This window comes from Phascolarctos cinereus, unplaced genomic scaffold (assembly GCF_003287225.1).
Source record: "Phascolarctos cinereus isolate Bilbo 61053 unplaced genomic scaffold, phaCin_HiC Scaffold_3;HRSCAF=262, whole genome shotgun sequence".
In the NCBI taxonomy this organism is placed as follows: Eukaryota; Metazoa; Chordata; class Mammalia; order Diprotodontia; family Phascolarctidae; genus Phascolarctos; species Phascolarctos cinereus.
Window position 1 is genome coordinate 204,102,403 of NW_027555736.1, and position 24,297 is coordinate 204,126,699.

The 24,297-nt window shown below is 41.4% G+C and overlaps 1 protein-coding gene across 1 annotated transcript in view; it reads left to right on the forward strand.

The window, feature by feature from the left end:
* The window catches only part of RIN3 (Ras and Rab interactor 3), a 156,315-nt gene that overhangs the window by 37,973 nt on the left and 94,045 nt on the right, over positions 1-24,297 (forward strand). The window contains 2 exon segments of the mRNA XM_021000293.2: positions 9,884-10,106; positions 23,686-23,803. Coding sequence (XP_020855952.1) covers positions 9,884-10,106; positions 23,686-23,803 — 341 coding nt within the window.

The following is a 24,297-nucleotide window of genomic DNA, read 5'->3' on the forward strand; positions in this document are numbered from 1 at the left end:
TATAAGAATCCCTAGTCTCTCCTGTTTAGGGGGGTATCTTTGCAGGTAGCCCCTTTACTCAGACATCTCCCGTACTCTGTCATCTTCCTTAATCAGAGGGTGTCCCCCTCAAGCTGGGGTCTCCCTTGATGAGCATCTCCCTTAAGCCCCTTCTCCTTTGGGGGGGAGCTACTACCCTCCACTTAAGCTTGGGTTTCCCTTAAGCTTTGTGTCCTATAAGGTATAGGGGAGCCTGCTTGGTGTGTTATGTTGTGTTGTATGTTATCCTCAATACCTTTACTTGATTTGGAGACAGCCTAAACAAGTTCTTTCAAGACAACTGTGCACCCCAACATTCTTGGGTGTACCATTTTTAAAAATTTTATTAATTTTTTTTGATTTATCACCAATCACTTCCATATGCTTTTGAGTTGAAAATTTTTCTCCCCCTTCCTCCCCCCCCACCCTCCCCAAGACAGTGCACAATCTGATATAGGCTTTACATTTACATTCCTATTAAACATATTTTCACATTAGTGAAGTTGTAAGTAAAAATTAAAACCAATAGGAGGAACCATCAGAAAGATGAAATAAAGCTGTACAGAAGGTAAAAAGTAATAGCGATTCAACTTCTGTAGTTCTTTCTTTGGATGTGGGCAGCATTTTCCGCTGTAGATGTCTTAGATCCTCATAATGCTGAGAAGGGTTCAGTTTAACAATATTAGTCATTGCAGAACGTGGCTGTTATTGTGTACAAAGTCCTCTTGATTCTGCTCACTTCACTCAGCATCAGACCCTACAAGTCTTTCCAGGTTTTTCTGAAGTCAGCCTGTTCATCATTTTTTATAGCACAATAGTATTCCATTACATTCATATACCACAACTTGCTCAGCCATTCCCCAATTGATGGGCATGCTCTCAATTTCCAAGTCTTTGCTACCACAAAAAGAGCTGCTATGAATATTTTTGTACATGTGGGTCCTTTTCCCATTTGTTTGATCTCTTTTGGATATAGCCCTAGAAGTGCTATTGCTGGATCAAAGGGTATGCACATTTTTGTAGCCCTTTGGGCATAGTTCCAAATTGTTCTCCAAAATGGTTGGATCCTTTCACAACTCCACCAACAATATATTAGTGTTCTTGGGTGTACCTTGAACCTCACCAGAAATTGCAAAGTAATTTTGTGGTGGGGAGAATCAGGGAAGATCTCTTGTGGCCCATAAGCTGATCCTTAAAAGGCACTAACTAGTGGCTGGGAGGTGAGGAGACTAAGTTTTGCCAGCATGCAGGTGGAGGAGGGGGACATTGGTTACAGGCATCAGCAAGTAGGTCAGTGTTGGGAAAACAGATTGAAGCCAAATCAGGAAAGACTTTAAATGCTATATAAAGGAGTCTGCATTTTGTCCTAAGGGCAATAAAAGAGACAAGGAAGCTTCTTGAGCTGAGAAATAATGTTCAAACCTGTGCTTGAGTTACATCAATTTAGCAGTTGTGTGGAAGATGGATTGAAGAAGGGATTGGACTCTGGGGGGACTAGTTTAGGAGACTATAGTAACAGTCCACTCAGAGATGATAAGGATCTGAAGGAGACAGATAAGAGAGATATTGAAGAGGTAGAATCAACTGATTGAATACAGATTTGGCAACTGATTGAATATAGAAGGTAGAGGATGACTCCAAGGTTGTGAACTTGCATAATAATTTTGTTGTTCAGTCATGTCCAACTCTTTGTGACCCCCTTCAAACATTTATTAGCAGTGTGATTCTGGACAAGTCACTTAAACCCTGTTTGCCTTAGTTTCTTTATCTGTAAAATGAGCTTTGCTAAGAAAACCTCAAATGGGGTCACAGAGTCAAACACAGTTGAAACAACTGAACAACAAAATGTTATCATTGGAGGAGGAGAGAATGGAGTCAGAGAAGGCACTGATCAGAGCAGGAGATGCCTAGGACCTCTTCTTCCCTCCCTCCCCTTAACCCTTACCCCCTGTATCCCTAGAGATCTGCATTTGTCTGTTAAGTGACATTCATAACAGTAGTTCCCTATCTCAAGGTCTCATTAGGAAACACGTTTTTCTGGCCTTTTCTGAATTGGTCTTTCAGAGGCCTAATGTTGGCAACCCAGAGGATGATTTTTTTGTGGATCTATTTATAGTTGGGTCACTGCCTCTCTTTGCTTTGAAGCAGGTTGAGCCACTGACCTAGGTCCCATCACCCCCAGGATGGCAGGTCATTTCACTCTTTCCATACATCAGCCTCTTCCATGCTCCCATCCCAGTCAGGAAACTGAGTTTTCTTCCTTTCTCATGAAGTTTAATAAGAGGCCTAGAACAGGGGCACCACCACTGCATATTTTAACAATGGAAGGTATCAATCTGATCATTCCTTCTGAGAGCTGATTAGAAAACCCTCCACAGACAAATCCCCAAATAATGGGAGAGCACCACGGTCTGGGTTTACACCTTGAGGCTCAGGGGTTAGGTTGAGTCACTTGCCATAATGAAGTGGTTTGGGATCGGCCTTCCTTTCCCCCGACTCTGGCCTAATTCTGCAAACCTCATGGAGTTATATTGCCTGCATGAGACAATTGTTTCATTACTTGTGAGCAGAAGGGAAAATTATCCTGAAACTATTATTGTTTCCAGGGGAGCCTCTGTGAGAAGAGGCTCATTATTTTGTGCCAGGCAGGCTGCTCATTAACAAAGACTGCCTCTGCTAATGAAAGTTGCCAGTGTGTACCCAGCAAACTTCTGTGATGGCTGAGGTGGGAGTTTAAATAGAAAGAGAAGTTGTAGATTTTATTAATTTATCCATTCAGCAAATCTTTTTTGTGCAAGGATGTATGCAAGGTATTGAGGAAAAACTGAAAATATAACTGAGATGAGATGTCTTCCTACCCTTTAGGAATTTCCTCTCTAGTGATAATAATTTGCATTTAAAAATGTACAAGGTGATAACCTGATGTGCCACTCATCTAACTACATTTCATAATGTAGGAAAAAATGCATTTTTCCTAGCCAATTCTGCATAACCATAGTTTTTCTCGAGAAGTCCCTGTAGTATTCTGGGTCTTGATGCAGCTATATGCCATCTATAAATAGGAGTTCACCATCTATAGGGAATGACAGCAGTTATGATGCTCTATGGCTATGAATCATGGAACAACACAATCTCAGGAGAATGGAAAATGTACATACCCCCAAGGAGTAGTGGAAACCCATGTGTGGTGAGCAGGGACACCATATTCCCAACAATGACTCATCCATAAAAATAGTCACTGTGGACACAGATGACCAAAAAATGAGGTCAGTCATGGTGTAAGACTAAAGGTAGAGAGAACAGAGTTTTGCCATTTTGCCCTGGCGATTTGTAAAGTTCAAGACAACTCAAATAATGGTCTCAAGCACCTTGGGTAGGTAGATCTTCTAGAGAAGATTCATAGAAGGGGCACAGAATGAGAAGGCATGGATGGGGCTTGATCTACACTAAGGTTCTCAAAGTGTGGCCTAGGGATCCCTGAGTATCCTCAAAACCCTTTCAGCCATTCTGTGAGGTCAAAACTATTTCTTTTTATGTTCAGTTTTCTTGATGAGTTTTGTTTTTACATTAAACACATTTACAGATTACTCCCACTTCTCTAGAGGTCTTTTGTAACAAAGCAAAACAGTTAAGTAAAACTAACAATACAATGACCCTGTCTGAAAGTTCATACAACATTTCACTTCTGTAGCACCCCCTATCTCTTTATTTGGAAAAAAAAAGAACAGATAGCTATTTTCTCTCCCTCTTTCCCTCCTCCACATTGCCTGGAGGGGGAAGCAAATTTCTTGTAACAATTAAGCAAAACAGATTCCCCCAATGGCTCCCTTTCTGTCTCTCTGTGTCTGTCTCTCTGCATACACATTATATATGTATGTATTATATATAAAATATATATATGTATGTATGTTTAATTTTGTACCTGCGAAAAATGATTTCTCATGGTAATCTGTGTTTTGGAGACTCAGATGCCACCCTGCCATCCTTCTGTCCAAAGTTGTTCAGGAAGACATCTCTGATAATGAGATTGCATTGAATCTTCTTATCTTGGTCAAACTCCAACCCAGGCTTGAATTAATTTTATCTACTCAGGTTTGGGTGGAGACAGACTTCCAAGACTAGGGGTGGTATTTTCTTTGATGGTGGGTAGATTTCAGCCCCTGTGGGGCTGAGTGATCTAAAGAACCTGCCCGCTCCCTAATATGTTGACCTATCACTGTTGATTGGCACCCCTTGTGAACACTTACTCTTCGAAGGGCATGTAAGGCTGCACCTCAAAATCCCAAACCAAGCCAGTTCTAAACTAGCCTCTTGGGGGGCCCAGTTGTGGACTGAACTCCCATGCAATGCATGTTAAACCACTTTGAGAAATTAAACTGTGACCACATGTACCCCAATTTCATTTGTGTCTTTCTTAGAGCAGCCTGCTTCAGGTTGGGGTTCATGGGGTTTGGAGTTCACTTACTCTAAGCCCATGACCTCTCTGTAATGGATACCTTAGTTTATTGCCAGTCTTCCTAATATTTATTAGTGCTGGTATTAGTATTAATAGAAACCTGGCTTAGTAGAAAGGGCACTGGATTTGAAGCCAGGATCATCTGCATTCAAATCATACTTCCTAGCTGAGTGACCAGGAGTCAGTCATTTTGTGACACTAAATCAACCTCAATTTCCTGGTAAAATGGGAATACTATCTGTAGTTACTACTTCTCAGGGTTATTATAAAACTAAAATGAGAAAACATATGTAAAGTGCTTTGGAAATTTTAAAGTATGATAATACGTTTGAACTACTGTTACTACAACTACTCATATATTTAACTGTAGCATACTGGAAATTTCAGCTAGTTCTGCATGCACACATATACAGGGTATCCCAAAAGACTTACTGTAGCTTAGTCTTAATCCCAAATGATAAAGCTTTTAACTGCGCTAAGACTTTTGGTACACCTATATATGCATATAATACATTGCATATTTACATGAGTATATATACATGTAACTATAGCTATACTTACACTTATACCTATACCAGTTTCTATACACATACACACATAGCAGAGGTATATTTGGACTCAGAAGATCTAGGCATCTGTCTCTACCACTTACTACTCTTGGGACCTCAGACAAGTCATTTAACTTCCCTGAACTTCATTTTCCTCCTCTACAGAATGGGTCTACTTGACTTGCCTACCTTATAGGTTTGTTGTAAGGGTGAGATGAGCTTGACATGTGAAAAGTGCTTTCCAGTCATCTGAGGTTTATGTCCATAAGTTATTCCCTGCCTTGTTCACAGGGAAAAGCAGCCCAACTTATAGGAAACACTAAGGCCACTACTTAGGAAATGTAGTGGAGGCCCTGAAGTTGTAAACAACCACATCAGCTCAGCCTTGGGTCCTGCCTTTCCATGTATCTCTGGCTTCCTGTGGAGTTGGAGGTTCAGATATGTGTGTGTGGTTCCCACATAGTCAAGCATGTGTCTCTGTGGTCGGCTTGGATGAACACATTAGTGTCACCCTTCCATTGGTCCACGCAGATGAGGAAGGCTGCCAGTTGAGCCAGAGAAAAAAGCCTGTGACAGCACTCCTTAGGTAGGCTAAGTAGAATTACAGTGGTACAGAATCCAGCTCTAGTGTAACCCCTACTTTTTACGGAGGAGATTTGAGAGGCCCCTGAAAGGAAAGAGTTTTGCTTAAGGTCATATAGATAGGAAAACAGCAGGACTAGAACTAGAACCTAGGTCTCCTGACTCCAACCTAGTGTTCTTTCCATTATTCAACACTGTTTCCACTGCTGTTCCCCTCCATAGTCTCTTCAGAGAACTGAAGATACATTTGGAACGAGTGGAATCGTCTTCCCTGACACTGATTTCTTTTGTTATAAAAGAAAAGGTGCTCTCAGTCCTGACAAGGCAGCCTGGGCAAAAAGCCTTTGAGGTCAGGTCACTTGGCAGAGATTCAGTTCCAAAGGCATAAAAGTACAGGTTAATCCCAGGCTGTGGGGCAATGGTCCCCATGCCCTGTGGGGGATTAAGTATCCCTGGGGCCAAGCTGGAACAAGATAAACGTCAAGTCTTTCCTGGATGGGAGTACTTGTTTTTAAGTTCTAAGGAAGTAAGGAAACTACTTGTATACAAAACAAAGTTAATACAATGATTAAACCAGCCTCTCAGAGGAGGCTGTTGTAATTAGAAAGGTGGCATTGTGGGAAAAGATTCAGAAAATTTGGGTTTCTGCTCTGACAGGTCCTTACTGTGTGACTTTACACAAGTAACTTAATCTCTCTAAATCTCATTTTCCTTATCTACAAAATGGGAGTAATAATCCCTATCCAAGAAGGTTACTATTCAAAAAATAAGGATTAATTAATGAGCTATTTGTTAGAAGATAATCATAGCAGAAGGGGCAGCTATGTGGTGCAATGGATAGAGCACTGGGCCAGGAGTTGCAAAGATCTGAGTTCAAACCCAGACTCACACACTTACTAGCTGAGTGACTCTGGGCAAGTCCTTTAACCCCCATTTGCCTCAGTTCCTCATCTATAAAATGAGGACACGCTGGAAGAGGAAATGGCAAACCATTCCAGTATTTTTACCCAGAAAACTCCATGTACTGGGTCCATGGGGTTATGAAAAGTCAGACACAACCAAAGACTGAACAATAACAACAATCATAGCTGATACTCTATCTGGGTTAGGGAGAGAAGAGGAATATTTTGGGAAATCAAGGTAATAGTAAAAAAAATATTAATAATAGACTACCTTGTTTTAACTTCTTGTTGGTCTGAAGTGTCTCTGCTACTGAGAGCAGGACCTGACTTTGGCTTTTCTCTGTATCTCAGGTGCTTAGCACAGTACTTGGCACATTTGTTATTATTGTTCAGTCATTCACTAATTTCTGACTATTCATGATCCTGATGGGGTACAGGCCCAAGCCAAGACCTTTGCCCTTCAACCCAAAACGAATTTGGGTCCCGTTTGTCTACAGCCCCAGAAAACCCTTGAGCTTTCCTTGAATTCACTTACTTGGCCAAGGAATTCTCTAGTGGTTGCCTGAGACAATAATCCACTCAACTGGAACTTTCCTTATCACCTATGCCCAATCTCCCCATTCTTTGTTACCTTAATTAAGCCTAGCCTTCCACTGTCCCCTTCACTCCCTTCCAGATCCTCCCTAGAGCCTCCAGTCACCCCAGTTTACTGGCCATTCCCATCAAGACACCCCCTTCTCCCAAGCCCCTCCTCCAGTCACCCCAAACTACTTGGCCACTCCTAGATCCCTCCCATAGTCTTTCTGTCTATAAGATCCATCCTGGCCGCCATTTAGGGGCTGAGACTTCCTCATGTCCACTCATCCTTACCAGTGTCACAAATGTTCAGATTCCTTAAGAGTCTGGCCTATATGGCTCATCTTTAATAAACCTTGTCTCTGGCTGAAAGAAGGCTTGGGTCAAATTCGTTTGGACAGGATCCGCATGTTATGATTTTGGGGTCCTAGCACCCCTAACATCTAAACCTCAACCTATGAATTTATCCATGGGATTTTCTCGGCAAAGATATTGGAGTGATTTGCCATTTCCTTCTGTAGCATATCCTCATTTTACAGATGAGGAATTGAGGCAAATAGGGATTAAGGGACTTGCCTAGGGTCACATAGCTAGTAAGTGTCTGAGGCCAGATTTTAACTCAGATCTTCCTGATCCAGGTCCACTGCTCTATCCACTATGCCACCTAGCTTCCCTACCTGCCACACTGTAGTAGCTTAAATATATATTTATTCACTGACTGTCCAAAGGATCCCGTGAATTCTGAAATCATTGATCTGAAAATTCTGCACGAGGTTTGTCCCAGCTATTCTGAAGGACTAGCTATGTGACCATAGATAAGCAAGTCTTTTCCCTTCTCTGAGACTAGGGTTCCTCATTGATAAAATGGAGGTGATAATCTATGATCGTCTATAAAGTGGAGGTGGTAATACTCATACTTCCTATCCCATGGAGTTGTTATGAAGAAAGCACTTTGTAAACAAAAATAAATGTGAATTATTAACTGTAAAATGAATGGTTTAGAGTCTAGTGCTTCTTAATCCAGCATGTTTCTAACAGCGCTTGCCTGTGTTGCATTGGGTCACTTCACTGCAGATGTGGTTTTGAACACAAAGCATGTGCACTTTGCGCTGCACATACCCTCAGGCCATGCAACACCAACTAACTAAGCCGAAACAGGACAAGGGGTCTCCAGTGGAAAAAGTTTACGAGGCCCTGTGTTAGGATGTAGTCTATAAGGATCCTTCCAATCCTGAACATTCTATGTCATCAAGGCCCTTCCAGATTTTTAATTTTAGTCTTCTGTGTTTTGACATTTCATCATCTAAAGTCCCTTCAAGCTCTAACATTTTATGTCTTATTCTCAACATTAATAATAATGATGATGATAATTTACGTAGTGCTTTCAGGTTTGCATAGCATTTTAAAAATATTTTTTCATTTGATCCTCACAAAAACTCTGGGAGGTAGGTGCTATTGTTAGAGATAGAGAAACTGAGGCTAAGTTGAAGTGACTTGCCGGGGTCACACAATTAGTAAATGTCTGAGACTAGATTTGAACTCCAGTTTTCCATGCTCCAGAATCAGCACTCTATCCACTATGCCACCTAAATATATTCTATATCCTAAGATCATTTATGACTCTATTATTTTATGTTTTAGGATTCAGTGAAGGCTGAAGGGAAGGAGAAAACTGGCAAATTCTTAGGACTGATAACTCACATTGTCTAGGATCTTCCTTTTTCTACTTCTCACATCTGTTTGTGGAGTGCTGTAAGCCCCTGGGGTATTCTTTCATCTACCACAGCATCCAAATAAGGAAATCCAGGACCCTACAAAGATATTACTCTTCAACTAGCTATAATACTGCTTCTCTGCTTTCAGCATGAGGCAAGTATATCAATGTTCAGGTGCTATTGTTCGTTCGCAAACATTAAGCACCAACTGTATAGTCCTCCCAAGCTGTGCTGTTGTTTGTCCTTTGTTCTCAAAGAGGATCATGACATCAGGGAGGTGATGCCATGTCATGTAAGTGAATTGGATTTAAGTGAGGGAGGGCTGCACAAAGTCACCAGCCTTGCTTTGTCCTCTGGAGCCATCTGTGGGGAAGCGACAAGTTTAGATGAGATATGGTCCCTGACCTTACTGAGTTCTATTTTATTCCACAAGGAATAGAGGGACTTTGAAGATGTGAAGTGAATCAGACCTCATTGAATTTTCAAATGACGCCAAACTGGAAGGATTAACATCCTAGATGGCAGGTTCAGATTCCGGGGGTATCTTGATGAGTTAGGATATTGTGCTGATCTAATAGGATCACATCTCTAGCAATAAATGTAAAATCTTGTACTGGGCACAAAAAGTCAATTTCCCAAAAAGAATACAGGAGGGATTTGGTTAGAAAAGTACCAGTTTGTCTGAAAGTCTGTCCAGACTTTAAGAAAATGATGGAGAAAATGTCAATAACACAGATTAAACTTAAAAGTATATCATGAGGACTTTCTTCCCCCAGAAAACCAGTTGTTAAATATCTACCCAGAGTATCCCTAGAGAGGCAGGACTTGACCTCGTGTCTTCCTGGCTCCAAGGCCAGTTCTCTATCCATGACCTCATGTTGCCTGTTCTGAGAATACAAAGATAAAAATGAAACACTGTCTGCTGTGTGAATTTTGCTAGAGAACTTAGGAATTAAAGACAATCACTGCTACAGAAAAACATTGAGAACTCAGGAGTGATATTTCTAATCCTAAAAAAGTAATTCATCACCACTTCCCCATTGAGATGTCTACCTATGCAATGATCACTTTCTTTTGTCCCTTCAGTCCTATTCCAGATATTGGACAAGGACAGAAAGGAGAGAAGACAGATGAGGAAGAGGAAGAAGAAGAAGAAGACACTGAGTCCCTTTGGTCAGCTGCCCTGAGGAATCGCCTTCCCCGGGGAATTAGTGTTCTCGAGAAGCTCATTGCAACCTGCCCAGTCTGGCTGCAGTTGGACATGGACCAGGATAAGGCAGCTCGGATCCTGCAAAAGGAAACAGCTGGGGTGAGTGGAGATTGATTGACACGTGAGCATTGCCAGAAGAGTATTTTGGGGGGGAGGGCAGTGGGGAGGCTAGGCAATGGGATTAAGTCGCTTGCCCAGAGTCACACAGCTAGTAAGTATCTGAGGCTGGATTTGAACTCAGGTCCTCCTGACTCCAGGGCCAGCGCTCTCTCCACTGCCCCTCCTAGCTATACCCTGAATTAACATTTATATTGTCAGCCTCAAAGGGCTGTTGTGAGGAAGGTGCTTTTTTGTTTGTTTGTTTCTTGCTAAGCAATGGGGTTAAGTGACTTGCCCAGGGTCACACAGCTAGTCTGAGGTCAAATTTGAACTCAGGTCCTCCAGACTCCAGGGCCAGTGCTCTATCCACAGCACCACTTAGCTGCCCCTTGCCAAAGGAGTATTGACCTGGATGGGAAAGGAATGGTGAGAATACAAGGGCAGTGAGAATAGCCAATACTTTTCTGGGAGTTCGGCAACAAATGGGAGGAGAAATATGGAATGATAGCTTGAGGAGATGATGAAGTCAAGCACAGGGTTTTTGTTGTTGTTGTTGTTGTTTTTTTGGTTCGGCAATTGGGGTTAAGTGACTTGCCCAGAGTCACACAGCTAGTGAGTGTTATGTGTTTGAGGCTGGATTTGAACTCAAATCCTCCAGACTTCAGGGCCGGTGCTCTATCCACTGTACCACCTAGTTGCCCCTGTTGTTGTTTTTTTTAACACCTCTGCGGGCAGTTAGGTGGCGCAGTAGATGGAGCACTGGCCCTGGAGTCAGAAGGACCAGAGTTCAAATCTGGCCTCAGACACTTAATAGCTGTGTGACCCTAGGCAAGTGATACTGAAAGTTAGGGAAATTGATAATTTGGAAGCTAAGACTATAGAAATGAAAAACAAAATTAAAAACTGGTTCTTTGAAAAGAATAAGAAAATTAATAATCTTTTCATAACCTGAATAAAATAAAGAGGGCAGAAAATGAATTCTACAAAATAGTAAATGAACAAGGTGAAATCACAGCAACAAAAACTAGAGAAAAAAAAAAAAGAATGTCACTGACCTGAGCAGGCTTATAGGTGGGAATAAAGAGCTAAAAATAAAGAGAGGGGAGAAGGGGGAGACAGAAAGAGATAGAGAGAGACAGAAGGAGACACAGGGAGAGAGGGAAGGGTAGAAAGAGAAAGAGAAATTATCAATGGGACAGTCTCCTGGAAGGAATGAGCTCAAGTCTCTAAGTAGAGAAGTGGACTCAGTTTGGAAAATAAAATCGGAGCTTTCTGCCCAATTGCCTGAGCTAGGGCATTGCCTGCTAATCCTCCCCAATCATGAAGATCAAGGGTAAATTAGCTCTTCCATCCTAGGTGTGAAAAAGTAGCGCAGAGTTTTCCAAAGATGACAGTTTTTTGAGGCAGAAGTTCATTTCCCAAGTTCTTCTTGGGAAACGTTGGGGAGCATCAGATCTGTCCAGGGAATGGCCCTCGGTACCTATCTGTAGGAATATGAGATCTGTGCCTTGGGAAGGGGAAAGACTGGGAGCAGATTTGTTGTAATGTGGCCTGGAAGAACCACACCCTTCTGGCTCCTTCTGGGGAAGGAAGTCAATGCAGCTGGAATAATAGCAATCACAATAACAACTCATATTTCTATAGTACTTTAAGGTTTGCAAAGTACTTCCTTTACAATGATGTACTATTCCCATTTCATGTAATGTAGAAACAGGTTCAGGTCAATGGTTGTTCAACTTGTAATAGTAACAGTAATAATCTGTTGATTAATAATTAATTTATTAATTATTTAATTAATTGATAATGATTTACATGAAGCTGTGAGCTTTAGAGAACACTTTACAAATGTTAACTCGTTTTATCTACAAAACAATACTGGAAGGTAGAGGCTATTATTCCCATTTTACAAATGAGGAAACTGAGGAAGACAGGCTAAGTAGCTCACCCAGGGTCACATAGCTGATAAGTGCCTGAGGCAGGATTGGTGAGCTCAGGGCTTCCTGACTCCAGTTCCAGCACTCTATCCACTCTATCACCTAGCTATCTACCAAATATTAGAGCCAAGATATGAAACCAGGAGTTCTAGGAACCAGTCCCTTCCCTCTTTTATCCAAAGACGGTATTATTATTATTATTATTAAGTCAAAAGTCAGTTATTGTTAAATAACTGAGCTTTTTACAGTATAGTTTACAAAACACTACTCACTATCTCATTTGAGCCTTACAGAGGTGGGTAACTGTAGAAGTTATCATCCTCTTTTTGTTATTCAGTCATTTTTCGGTCGTGTCCCAACTTTTCATGAGCCCATTTGGGGTTTTCTTGGCAGAGATACTGGAGTGGTTTGCCATTTCCTTCTTCAGCTCATTTTACAGATGAGGAAACTGAGGCAAACAGTTAATTGACTTGCCTAGAGTCACACAGCTAGTAAGTGCCTTGAGGCCAAATTTGAACTCAGGTCTTTCTGACTCTAGGCCTCCTGCTCCATCCACTGCGTCACCACGGAGCTGTCTTATCATTCTCATTTTGTAAGTATAGGTTAAATGATTCGTTCACAATTACATAGCTGTAAACGTGAGAGGTGGGATTTGAACTCAGGTCTTCCTGTCTCAAAGTCTAATGGGTCTATCCCTCTGCTTTCTTCACATATACTGACAAGAAACCAAGGCTGTCTCTCCTTTCCACATTCTCTCTGTCAGTAAAAGTGTTGGCCGCAGCAAAGACAGAATCAATGGGAATTATAAAAATTCATTCATTCAAAAAATAGTTTATTGCACCTATGATGTGCTAGGTACTATAGAAGATGCAAAAATTAATAGGGAGGGAATTAATCATTTATGCAGCACCTACTATGTGCCAGGCACTGTGCAAATATTACCTCATTTGACCCTCACAGCAATCCTGGGAAGCAGGTGCTATCATTATCCCCATTTTACAGTTGAGGAAATTGAGACAAACAGGTTAAGTGACTTACCCAGGGTCACACAGCTAATAAAGTGTTTGGTGCTAGATTTGAACTTGAGTCTTCTTGACTCTACCACCCAGTGCTCTATTCATTGTGCCACTTAGTAAGACACAAAGTGCTGCCTAAAAGGAGCTTCTGATCAAGTTTGGAAAATAAAGCATGTAATAATAATGGCTTGTAATTCCATAGTGTTTTCTAGTTTATAAAGCACTTTCCTAAGAACCCTGTAAGGTAGTAGCATAACTGCATTTTGCAGATGAGAAAACTGTTGCTCATAGAGACCAAGTGACTTACCCAAGGCCATGTGACTGGTAAGTGCCAAAGCTGAGATTCAAACCTAGGTCAAGTGTTATTTATACTGTCTACCCAAGGAGAGCAGTATATGATGCCTTGTGAGTGGTATGGACAGCAAACACTCTGGAAGTTCAGAAGAAATTAGTTCTGACTTTTAGAAGGGAGGGCAAGGTTTCATGGAGGAAGTGGAGTTGGAGCTGACCCTTCAGAGAAAGGTAAAATTAGGAGGCAGCTAGGTGGTGCGTTGAAAATATCACTGTGCCTGGAGTCAGGAACATCCCAAAGCTGGCTTGGGCCATTTACTACCTGTGTGACTCTGGGCAAGTCACTGAACCTGCCTGCCTCAGTTTCCCCAACCATAAAATAAGGTTAAGATCAGCATCTACTTCATAGTTGTGAGGATCAAATGAGATATTTGTAAGGTGCTTAACACAGCCTGGCACATAGTAGGCACTTAATAAATGCTTGTTTTCCTTCCTTTCAAGTGCCTGAGGAAAGTATTCAGAGTAGGGGAGCAGAACATTATGAAGAAAGAAGTTCCATTTCGGTTTGTGCATCAGAGGAGAGGAGACTGACTAGATTGGAATGAGAGCCAGATTTTTGGAGGGCCTTCAAAGCAAGTCAGAAGAGTATTAAAAGCAGATATCTATGTATAGGCATTGTAAAGTTTGCAAATGCTTTGTATACAGCATCTTGTTTGATTCTCATGAAGTTAGTACTACAGTTGAATATCTCCAATTTGACAAATTTTACAGGAAAATGAGGCTAAAAGAACTTAAGTGATTTGCCTAATTTGCTCAACTCCTTACAAGCATATGAGGTGAACCCTGTCTACCTGATTCCAAGTCCAGCAACTTCTATCCACTGAGCCATGCTATCCTACAACTAGATCTACCTGAGGTCATAATAAATACAGCCACTCCCAAGGCTGTATCACTAATCTCATTATTCACTTGGGCAAATGTAGGCAGATACAAATTATACCAAGTTACTGGGTAAGACATATCTACAGAAAGAAATAGAATTCTTATTCTTATAGCTCTTTCTACCTCTCCTCTGTTGGTCTCATATTTCATCTGTCTTTTTATGGTTTTACATGTTTTGTCCCCCCCACTCAAACAGAAGCTCAAAGAGGGCAGGATTTGTTACTTAGTGACTTTCATCTTCCCACAGAACAGAGCACAATGTTTTACATATAGATGGTGATGAATGAATATTTGTTGAATCAGTAAATGAAATAAAACTATGGCCCAACGGCGACCCGGTGATCCCTCTGGCCCCAGAAAGTCAGCAGCATAACTCAGCTTAGGTCTGCTAAATTGGAGAGTAGATGGCTCTTCGGAAACTAATAAGAATGGAGACTTCCAAATATAGAAAGCTTCTGAATTCCTCTTGAAATGACCTTGGTGGCCGTAAAAATTAATTTCCCCCTGAATGAGCTTTTCCAGGCATGAAGGCAGCTGGGCATTTTTATGGAGAAGCTTAGCAAAATTGAAATAGGTCAGCTATCTCCTGTCCCAGGCTAACCTCACTGTCCATCCAGATCTGACCTGGGACACTCAGCGGGTTTTTAGTCCAGTGTTCTGCCCGTTATGTGGAGGCATTCATGACAGAAAACATCTTAAAGTGGCCCTTATCAGAGAGTAACTGCATTCCAACTGTAGTCAAAATCGGTAGCTAAAGGGATGGTAATCTAAGGATGGAAATTCAGACATCAGTTAGTCAGTGGAGGAAGCACCAGGCAAGAGGGTGCAGAAATTGTCTCAGGTCTCTGAAGTTACATACAAAGGAGGATGCCTGTTCTACAGGCAACAGCTATCTTTACCTGGATTCCATCCACCCTTTCTATGCAATAGTATTGCAAACTGATAAAGGTGGCCACATCCATAGACAAAATAAGTGGTTGTCTACCTGGTGTGCTTTCAGAGAGGCTTGAAAATCCTCCCAACCCCAATATATCTCCTCCACATGTATCATATAGTGCTTGAAACACTACCAGTGAAGGTTAATCCATTTAGGAAAAGCATTCTTGGGGGCAGCTAGGTAGCACAGTGGATAGAGCACTGGCCTTGAGTCAGGAGGACCTGAGTTCAAATCCGGCCTCAGACACACAACACTTACTAGCCGTGTGACTCTGGGCGAGTCACTTAACCCCAATTGCCTCACATAAAAAAATCATCCAACAACTCAGAATTGCAGCATGAATTTAGTATTTCTTTGACAAGTGGTCACTTTGTTTAGGACTTCCAGTGAGGAGACAAAGGTGGGACTCTAGTCCAGGTCTCCTGACTCCAGGTCCAGGGCTGTTTTCATAACTGAGCAGACATAGTATGCCTTTTTCTTTCCTAATTGGTTAATTCATCTATTCTGTTAAAAGGTAGTTTAGGGGGAAAAAAAAGCTTTCTTCATTTTATGCAAAAAAAAAAGTTTTTAAATGAAACTTGCAAAAAGAAATTTGATTTTTATACTGAAGACAAATTATGTCCTACGTAAAAATTGTACATACAAAAAATTGTAAAAAGTTCAACTGGCTGTAAAAATACAAAAACCAGCAGTATCATAATTAGTGTCAGGTTGTTATACAGGGAATACCAACTGATTTTAGTATTAGACCAAAGAAAAACAGACAATAAAAGTCCTTTCTTTTCAAGAGTCTAGAGAAAATGTTGTAAATAGTGAGAGAATATGTTATTGTCCAGTCATTTTTCAATAGGGTCCAGCTCTTTGTGACCCCATTTGGGGTTTTCTTGGCAGAAATACTAGAGTTGTTTGCTATTTCCTTCTAAAACTCATTTTGCAGATGAGGAAACTGAAGTAAACAGGGTTGTGATTTACCCAGGATCATACAGCTAGTAAGTGTGAGAAAGAGACAGTATAGATTGAAGGAAACATAGGCCTCAGTTTTCTCAGCTTTGAAATGAAGAGATTAAGTGATCAATCAATCAGCAAACATTTATTTATCACCTACTATCTGGCAGGCACTGAGCTAAGCACTGGACATACAAAAAGAGGCAAAGGTGCCTGCCCTCAAGAAGTTTATTATCTAATGGGACGATGCCTAAGGTCCGTGTTCTATGTTTTAGCATTCTGTAGGTTTATGGCTTGCCTCCCCTTTTTCATAAGTGCAGGACCAGAGGAATTAAAAGAATTCATTTCAGGGCTCACCCGACCTAGAATGGAAGAGCTGGAAAGGGCCTCACTAATCATAAATGTAGCCCAAATCCTGAATTTTACTGATAAGGATCCTGACTGAGATCCAGGGTGGGTGAATGACTTGCTATTTAAAGCACAATCTAGTTCACAATCTGGTTCCAAACCACCCTTCCAAGTTTATTGCACCTTAGTCCCCTTCATGCACCTGACAATGTAACCACACTGGCCTATTTGATGTTCATTTCTCTTCCTCAACATATATGTCCTACCTCCATGCCTTTGCACATAGAGTCCCCATGCCTGCAATACCTTCCCTTTTCACATCTGCCTCTTGGAAATCTTAGCTTCTTTCAAAGCTCAGGTAGGCATCTAGGTGAAGTAATAGACACAGGACTTGGAGTCAGGAAGACCTCAGTTCAAATCTTGCCTCGGATATTTACTGCTGTGTGTCCCTGGGCAAATCACTTAACCTCTACCTCAGTTTTCCCATCTGTAAAATGAGGATAATAATGGCACTACTTTACAAGGTCATTGTGAAAATCAAATGAGTCAACAATTTTGCAAAACCTAAAGCAGTATATAAATTTCCAACTCCACTATAAATGTCCCCTGAAATCACTCTCTTCCTTGTACATTACTTATATGTGTATAGGTCATTTCCACTGACAGAATGTAAGCTTTCTGAAGCAGGGACTAGAGAATTTCTGTCTTTGTAGTCTCATCACCTGGCATGATTCCTAGTAAATGCATGGTTGGTCAATTGCCAACATGAATAAGCAGCAGAGCTTGGACTGGAAGCCAGATGTCCTGACTCCCATGCTCTTTCTGCCATACTACATCGTTCAGAATTAGTAAATAAATAACACATGGAATAGAACAGCACAAAGATGTATGCTCACATCATCCTGAACAGGAAAACAGAAAAAGCAATTCACTTTAGAAGGGAGATTGGATGTCATGGTATATTAATATTCACTCGTGTCACGTTAATCAAGGAGGTGATCTGACCCAGTAGAACTGGTAATCCTCTATCTTCATTTCTCACTGTTGTTATTATTATCACTACTGCTACCACTAATAGCTAGCGTTTATATAGCGCGTACTATGTGGGTACTGTGTTAAACACTTTACAGATATTATCTTATTGTTGTTATTTATTGTTAGCCACAGTAATGGCAGCCATGGCATAGTGGATAGACGTTTGGCTCGGCAGCATATATACTGTGTGGCCCTGGGTAAGCGACTTAGCCTCTCAATGTACTAGGAACTATCTAAGGCTAAGCTGTAAGGAAGGTGCTGACCTATATGGGCAGAGAAAGCTTCTCACCAATGAAACTTCCCTACACTAAGGAAATCACAGGTCCAGTTCCTAGCCCTATTGAGCCATAAAGAGAGTAAAGGATAATAATAATAATAGCTAATATTTATGTAGCACCTACTGTGTGCCACAAGCTGTGTGACCCTGGGCAAGTCACTCAACCTCTGTTAATCCACCAGAGAAGGAAATGGCAGGCCACTCCAGAATCTTTGCCAAGAAAACCCCAAGGACAGTGTTGGCAAACCATGGTCCACAGGGTCATGGAGAGTCCAGACCAAGACCAGTGGATGACCTTGGCATCTTCAGTGTCTTGCCAAGCTCTAAGCACTCCACAGTGCTGGCTTCAGCTGCTTTCATGGACCTTCAGACATGACTGAACAACTGAATGAAAACAACAATGTGCAAGGCACTGAGTTAAGCACTTTATAAATATTATCTCATTTGATCCTCACAACAGCTCTGGGAGGTAGGTGCTATATCCTCATTGTGAAGATGGAGAAACTGAGGCAGGCATTGCCCAAGATTACACAGCTAATAAGTGTCTGAGGCCAGATCTGAACTCAGATCTTCCTGACTCCAGCCCCAGTGCTCTATCCACAACACCACTTCTAAGGACAAGGATTCCTCCATGTCCTTTCTGTTGTCCCATCTGGGAGCTGAAATTTGCCCGTGAATATTTTTCACCTTCTTAATAACCATAAGCAATTAATTGAGCTCACATGAAATGAAGTCACACTGCAAGTGAGAAGTCTGCTGAAGACCCACAACCTGGCTCATTCATTCTGTCTTTTCTTTTCTGTGTCTCACTACAGAGAAGCTTCCCCCTCCTCCCTTTATGAAAAAGAAAGAAAAGGAGCTTGTTTACTAACTAATATTTGTGACTTTTACCCGTGATGTTCTCTCTCAGCCTAAGATTACAAGTCCTGCAGCTTTGCTTTCCTCTTTCATATTTTTTCAAAGGAAACATGTCCAGACCTCCTACTAGAAAGGCATCCTCTATGTAGAGGCCACTTTGAGCTGACTCAGGAAAGAGGGATTGAGAAAGCACAGGGGAAATAAACCCTGCTGGAAACCCTTGCTTTAGTGTATGTTAGTTTTCTCTCCTGCTCCCAATTTTTTCCCACAACTCTTTTTTTTTTAACAGCAAATTTCTTTTCTTTTTCTTTTTTTTTGGAGGCAAGCAAGGTTAAGTGACTTGCCCAGGGTCACACAGCTAATAAGTATCTGAGGTCAGATTTGAACTCAGGTCCTCCTGACTCCAAGGCCAGTGCTCTATCCACTGCACCACCTGGCTGCCATCCAGCTATCCCTCCCTCCCTATCCCCCCCAACTCTTAACAAGCAACAAAGATGGTCTAGTGTTCATTCCCACAACTATCTCCCTTTGTTTGGTCCCTAGCCGTTCTTGCTGTCCCATCTCTCTCTTCTGCCTTTCCCAATCCTACTCGTCCTTCAAAACCCAACTAAAATCTCCCTTCCTCTCGGAAGCCTTCCCTGACCACTCCAGGCTTCATTGATTTCTCTCTCTTTCTCATCTGAAATCCGACATGATTTCCAGGTTATAATACATAGTTTGACTCTCAGCTGAATTCTTTCCTTGTACTCACTCTTACTTAATTTCATCATTACCAACAGACATTTTTGAGCACCTGTTGTGTAGAAAGGAAATATACAATCTCTTCACCACCTCTTCTGTAGGCCTTCAATGTTAGACTGGTGCCTTGTACATGGATGGGTAGGCAGCTATAAAGGTTTGTTATTGGGCAGACTTAAATAGATAATATAACTCATTAGAGCCAGAAGAGAACTTAGAAATCATCTGCATCAGGTGATCTCTTAAAGTTGACTTATGGATTGAGTTTTTTTTATTCCTTTCTCTGCTCAGACCCCATTTTGGAGAGGGTGCAAATGAGCCCCCAGATGACCAAGAGGCAGATCACAGGTTAAAAAAGAAAAAGAGGTATTGTGGTATAGGAGAATGAGGAGAGTCCTATTCCTCATCCTTACTGGTGTGGCTGTGAACAAGCCACTTACCCTTGCTTATCTAATAAATGGGTAATAATAATAAGACTTTCAGTGATTTTCTTCCATTGTTGTGAGAAAAGGACTTGTCTTTGTGACTCCATTTGGGGTTTTCTTGGAAAACATACTGGAATGGTTTGCTATTTCCTTCTCCAGCTCATTTTACAGATGTGGAAAGCGAGGCAAACAGGGTTAAGTGACTTGCCCAGGGTCACACAGCTAGTAAGTGTCTGAGGCCAGATTTGAACTCAAGAAGATGAGATTTCCTGACTCCAGGCCCAGCACTCTATGCACTATGCCACCTAACTTCCCAAGAAAAGCACTAGATAACATGAAAAGCACCACAGAAATGAATAGTATCATTAAGCAGAAAAAGGACAAAAGAGTTTGCACACTGGATGACCTCAATCCTTTCAGCCTATGTGCATACACAGATGGCAACTGCCATAGGAGGAACATCTTAAGAATGAAACAGAGGGATACAAATGCATGGCATGCACCTAGTTTGGGCAGGGGTGAATAACCCAGCTATGGGGGGGGGAAGCTCCAAATCTCTGACCCACTTGGCTCTTTGGAACCTTGTCTGCGTTCTCTCTGGCTCTCACATCAGCACTGTGGCGCGTAGTTCAGAGCGCTGGACTTTGCATGTCAACACAGATTCTAGCTGTGTGACCCTGGGGAATTGACAAAACTTCTCTGAACCCTGGCTTCGTCATCCATGAAATAGGGACAATAATACCTGCAGAACCTACCTGCTTGGTAAGATTGCTGTGAAGATCAAAGGAAATACAATTTCTTCCCAACCGTGTTGTGAGCTGCAAAGGAGGCTTATCCCCATTTCACAGATGAACAAAGTAGAGCCAAAGGCAAGGAGCCAACGGGAATTTGTACATGGCTACTAAGTGGTAGAGCTGGGATGAGATCTAGATCTCTTGCCTTCTCCTTGAAGGCTCTCCTGATTGACAGTGGCTTACATTAAACCTATCCATTTTTTTTTTTTGCTTTTTGGCGAGGCAGTTGGGGTGAAGTGACTTGCCCAGGGTCACATAGCTAATAAGTGAGCTCATGAATTCATGTCCTCCTGACTCCAAGGCTGGAGCTCTATCCACTGTGCCACCTAGCTGCCTCTCCGTTTCTGAATTTCAATGGCACTTCTCATCCATATCAGGGCAACTGGAGTCAGGAAGACCTGAGTTCAAATTTGATCTCAGACACTCACTAGCTGTGTAACCTTGCACAAGACACTTAATCCTGTTTGCCTCAGTTTCCTCATCTGTAAAATGAGCTGGAGAAGGAAATGGCAAACCACTCCAGTGTCTTTGCCAAGAAAACCACAAATGGGGTCACAAGGGGTCTGACATGATTGAAAAAGGACTGAATTAACGGAATCATCCATATCATACAATATACTATTTGAGTGTACACTTTTGTTTTACTGTTCTCTAGTTGCTGCATGTCTGTGAGCTTTGTTGACCCAACTATAGTCTAAGTTCCCCAAAGGAGGGAAATTTGTCATCTACTTTTTATCCACATGAGGTTTAGTTCAGTACACATATAGCAAAGAGCACCTCATCAATATTTGACTCAAAATAAATGGGTTGCCGGTATCTCTCCACTAGATTGTGATCTTCTCCAGGCCAGAAACCAGTCTATGCATGGAATCAATCCATGGAATAGCCCATACTGATCTAGCTCCCAGAGCTGACTCGTTGTGTACATTGGACCAAACCATCCAATTTCTCTGTGCCTCTGGGGGAGATAAGGAGCTAGCTATCATCTGGAGAGCTGACTTTCAGAGATAGGTGGCGGATGTGACTGCAAGACCCATTGCTAAAGAGGAAGTGCTATGTGATGCTGCTAACCAAAAGGGTGGCTATTCAGCTGTGCTGGGACCTGGGGCACACACATGTCAGGTTCTTTTAGGAGAAAGAGACAAGCATAAACCTGGCCTAGTCTTTCCAAATAGACTCCCAGACAGGGAAGACCAAGCATGCCCAAGGTAGAAATCCAGCCAAAAAATGATAGTGACAATAAACAAAATTCTAAGATTCCTTGGTTCTTTAATTCTGAAAATTCTGTGAGAGTCCATGATTCCATGAATCTCAAATCTTAAGATTCTACAGTTCTAAGATTCCATTCATTCCTTAAACAATCAATAATTAAGGGCCTACACTATGTGCAAGGAACTTTCGAGAAAGGGAAAGACAGTTATTTATACAGACAAATAAGGGCAAAACAGAAAGAGAGAGAGAGAGAGACAGAGAGAGAGAGAACTAAAAAATAAGGGTTCAGGAAAGTCTTCCCAAAGAGGGTAGTGGTGACTGAGCTAAGCCCTTAAGAAAACCAAGGATTCTAAAAAGCAGAGGTGAGGAGCAGCCTGTTTCAGGTCACCCTGGGCGAGAGCATGAAAGCAGGAAGAACAGTGAGTTAATAAGTCTGGTAAATTTGAGCTAGATCGTGTAGGACATTAAATGATAGGCTGAGGAGTTTTTTTTTAATATTATTTCTACTTTGTCTCATAGCAGATTGGGAGCATCCAAATGGTGGTTACACTGGCATTGTTGAGAATATTAATTAGCTACAGAAATCTATATAGGTGGGGGAAGCTACGTAACACAGTGGTTAGAGCACCAGCCCTGGAGTCAGGAGGACCTGAGTTCAAATTCGGCCTCAGACATTTGACACTTACTAGCTATGTGACCCTAGGTAAGTCACTTAACCCCAACTGCCTTGCCAAAAAAAAAAAATTAAAAATTAAAAAAATATATACATACACACACACACATACACACAGATCTTTTCCATATTTTAAAAAAAATCATTGTTCTCCTTCTAGCCTCTCTGAACTTATTCAGGCTGGTGCTTGGAAAACAGACAAAGTCTGGAACCTCTCCAACATGGTGGAATCTGCTAGAGTTTTTGCTCCTCTTACTTAGCCTTTGAGTACCCAGGATCCCTTGTGCACCATACAATGGATAAATTGTATGGTCATTAATACTAATAGGTAATTAGTATAAGTATTGTCCCTATTTTATGGATGAGGAAACTGAGATCAAGAGAGATTAGTTGGCTTGTCTCTTGTTACACAGCTAGATACTCTGTCTCCAAGGCCAATCTTTCCACTATAATATACTATCTTATCATTTGCTGAAGGTCAAAGAAAATAGGAAGTCACTTTTCCTCTCTGTTACCATATCAATAATGTAATAAATAGATTATAGTAATTATATTAAATATTATATTATCATCATTATAAATATATATATATATATATATATATATATATATATATATATATATATATGTATGTATTAGCATTATAGCAAGCAATAAGTAGAATACAGATAGAGTGTCAGGGCTAGAGGGGTCCTAGAAACCAATCTAGTCTGGGAGTTTTTAACCTTTTTTGTGGCATGGACCCCTTCGGCTATCTGGTGAATCCCTTTGGATCCCATCTTTGAATAATGTTTTTAAATGTACAGGATTACAAAGGAAACCAATTATATCAAAATAGTTATTTTTTAAAAATCAAGTTCACCTACCCCAGGTTAAGAACCCCAGTCTAGTCTGGTTCCTTTATTTGACAGAAGAGAAGTGAGGCCCAGAGAGGTGCCATGATATTTCTAGTGTCTCTGGACAAGTAGTGACAGAGGTAGGATCAGAACCTAGATCTCTTTTCTCATTGGACTATTTTATCCTCCTCCCTATTTGAAGACAATCTGGAAACATTTCTCTCTTATATTAAAAAAAATAAGATTCCTCTCTGCACCCATGTTGGAATTTTATTTTACAGCTCAGAAAACATAATCCCATCTTTCCTTGCGTTCTAGATCTTCTTGGTCCGGCGGGAGAGTAATCTCAAGCACATGATCCTCTCGGTCCATTTCCCTTCCCTGAATGAGACAGTTTCAGATGTGCTGGAATACAACATAAAAGAAGAAAAGTCAAGTAAGTACATAAACCTTTCTTTTTCTGGCCTCGGACCAGCAAGCTGCATTAGCCACCTTCTAACCACAAACACTCACTGACAAGCGCTTGATGGTGTTTAAATGAGGAGAAAAATGATGTCTTCAGCAGTCAAAGCTGACCAGAGTTTCCTCTGGCCTTAAGTAGTCAACAAGGGCTGCTCCGAGTTTGATGCATCATCTTAATTTGCACCTGCCAGTGTCATGGGTTATTTTCTCTGCCTTGTTATGGCTTCCGTAGAATTTCCTTTTGTTTTCAAGAAGCCAAAGGTAAGAAAGCAGCCATTTAAGGGACAGGAAAATTGAATTGGGAGACAGGATGACAGGGTACCAGTTCCTGCTTCATTACTAACTCACAACACGACCTCGGGCAAGTCATAGATTCTTAGAACTAGAAGGGACCTGAGAAGTTCATTTATTTTAACCCGTACGTGAAGCATGAATCGCCTCTTCAACATTCCAATTTTCCCCCTGGCA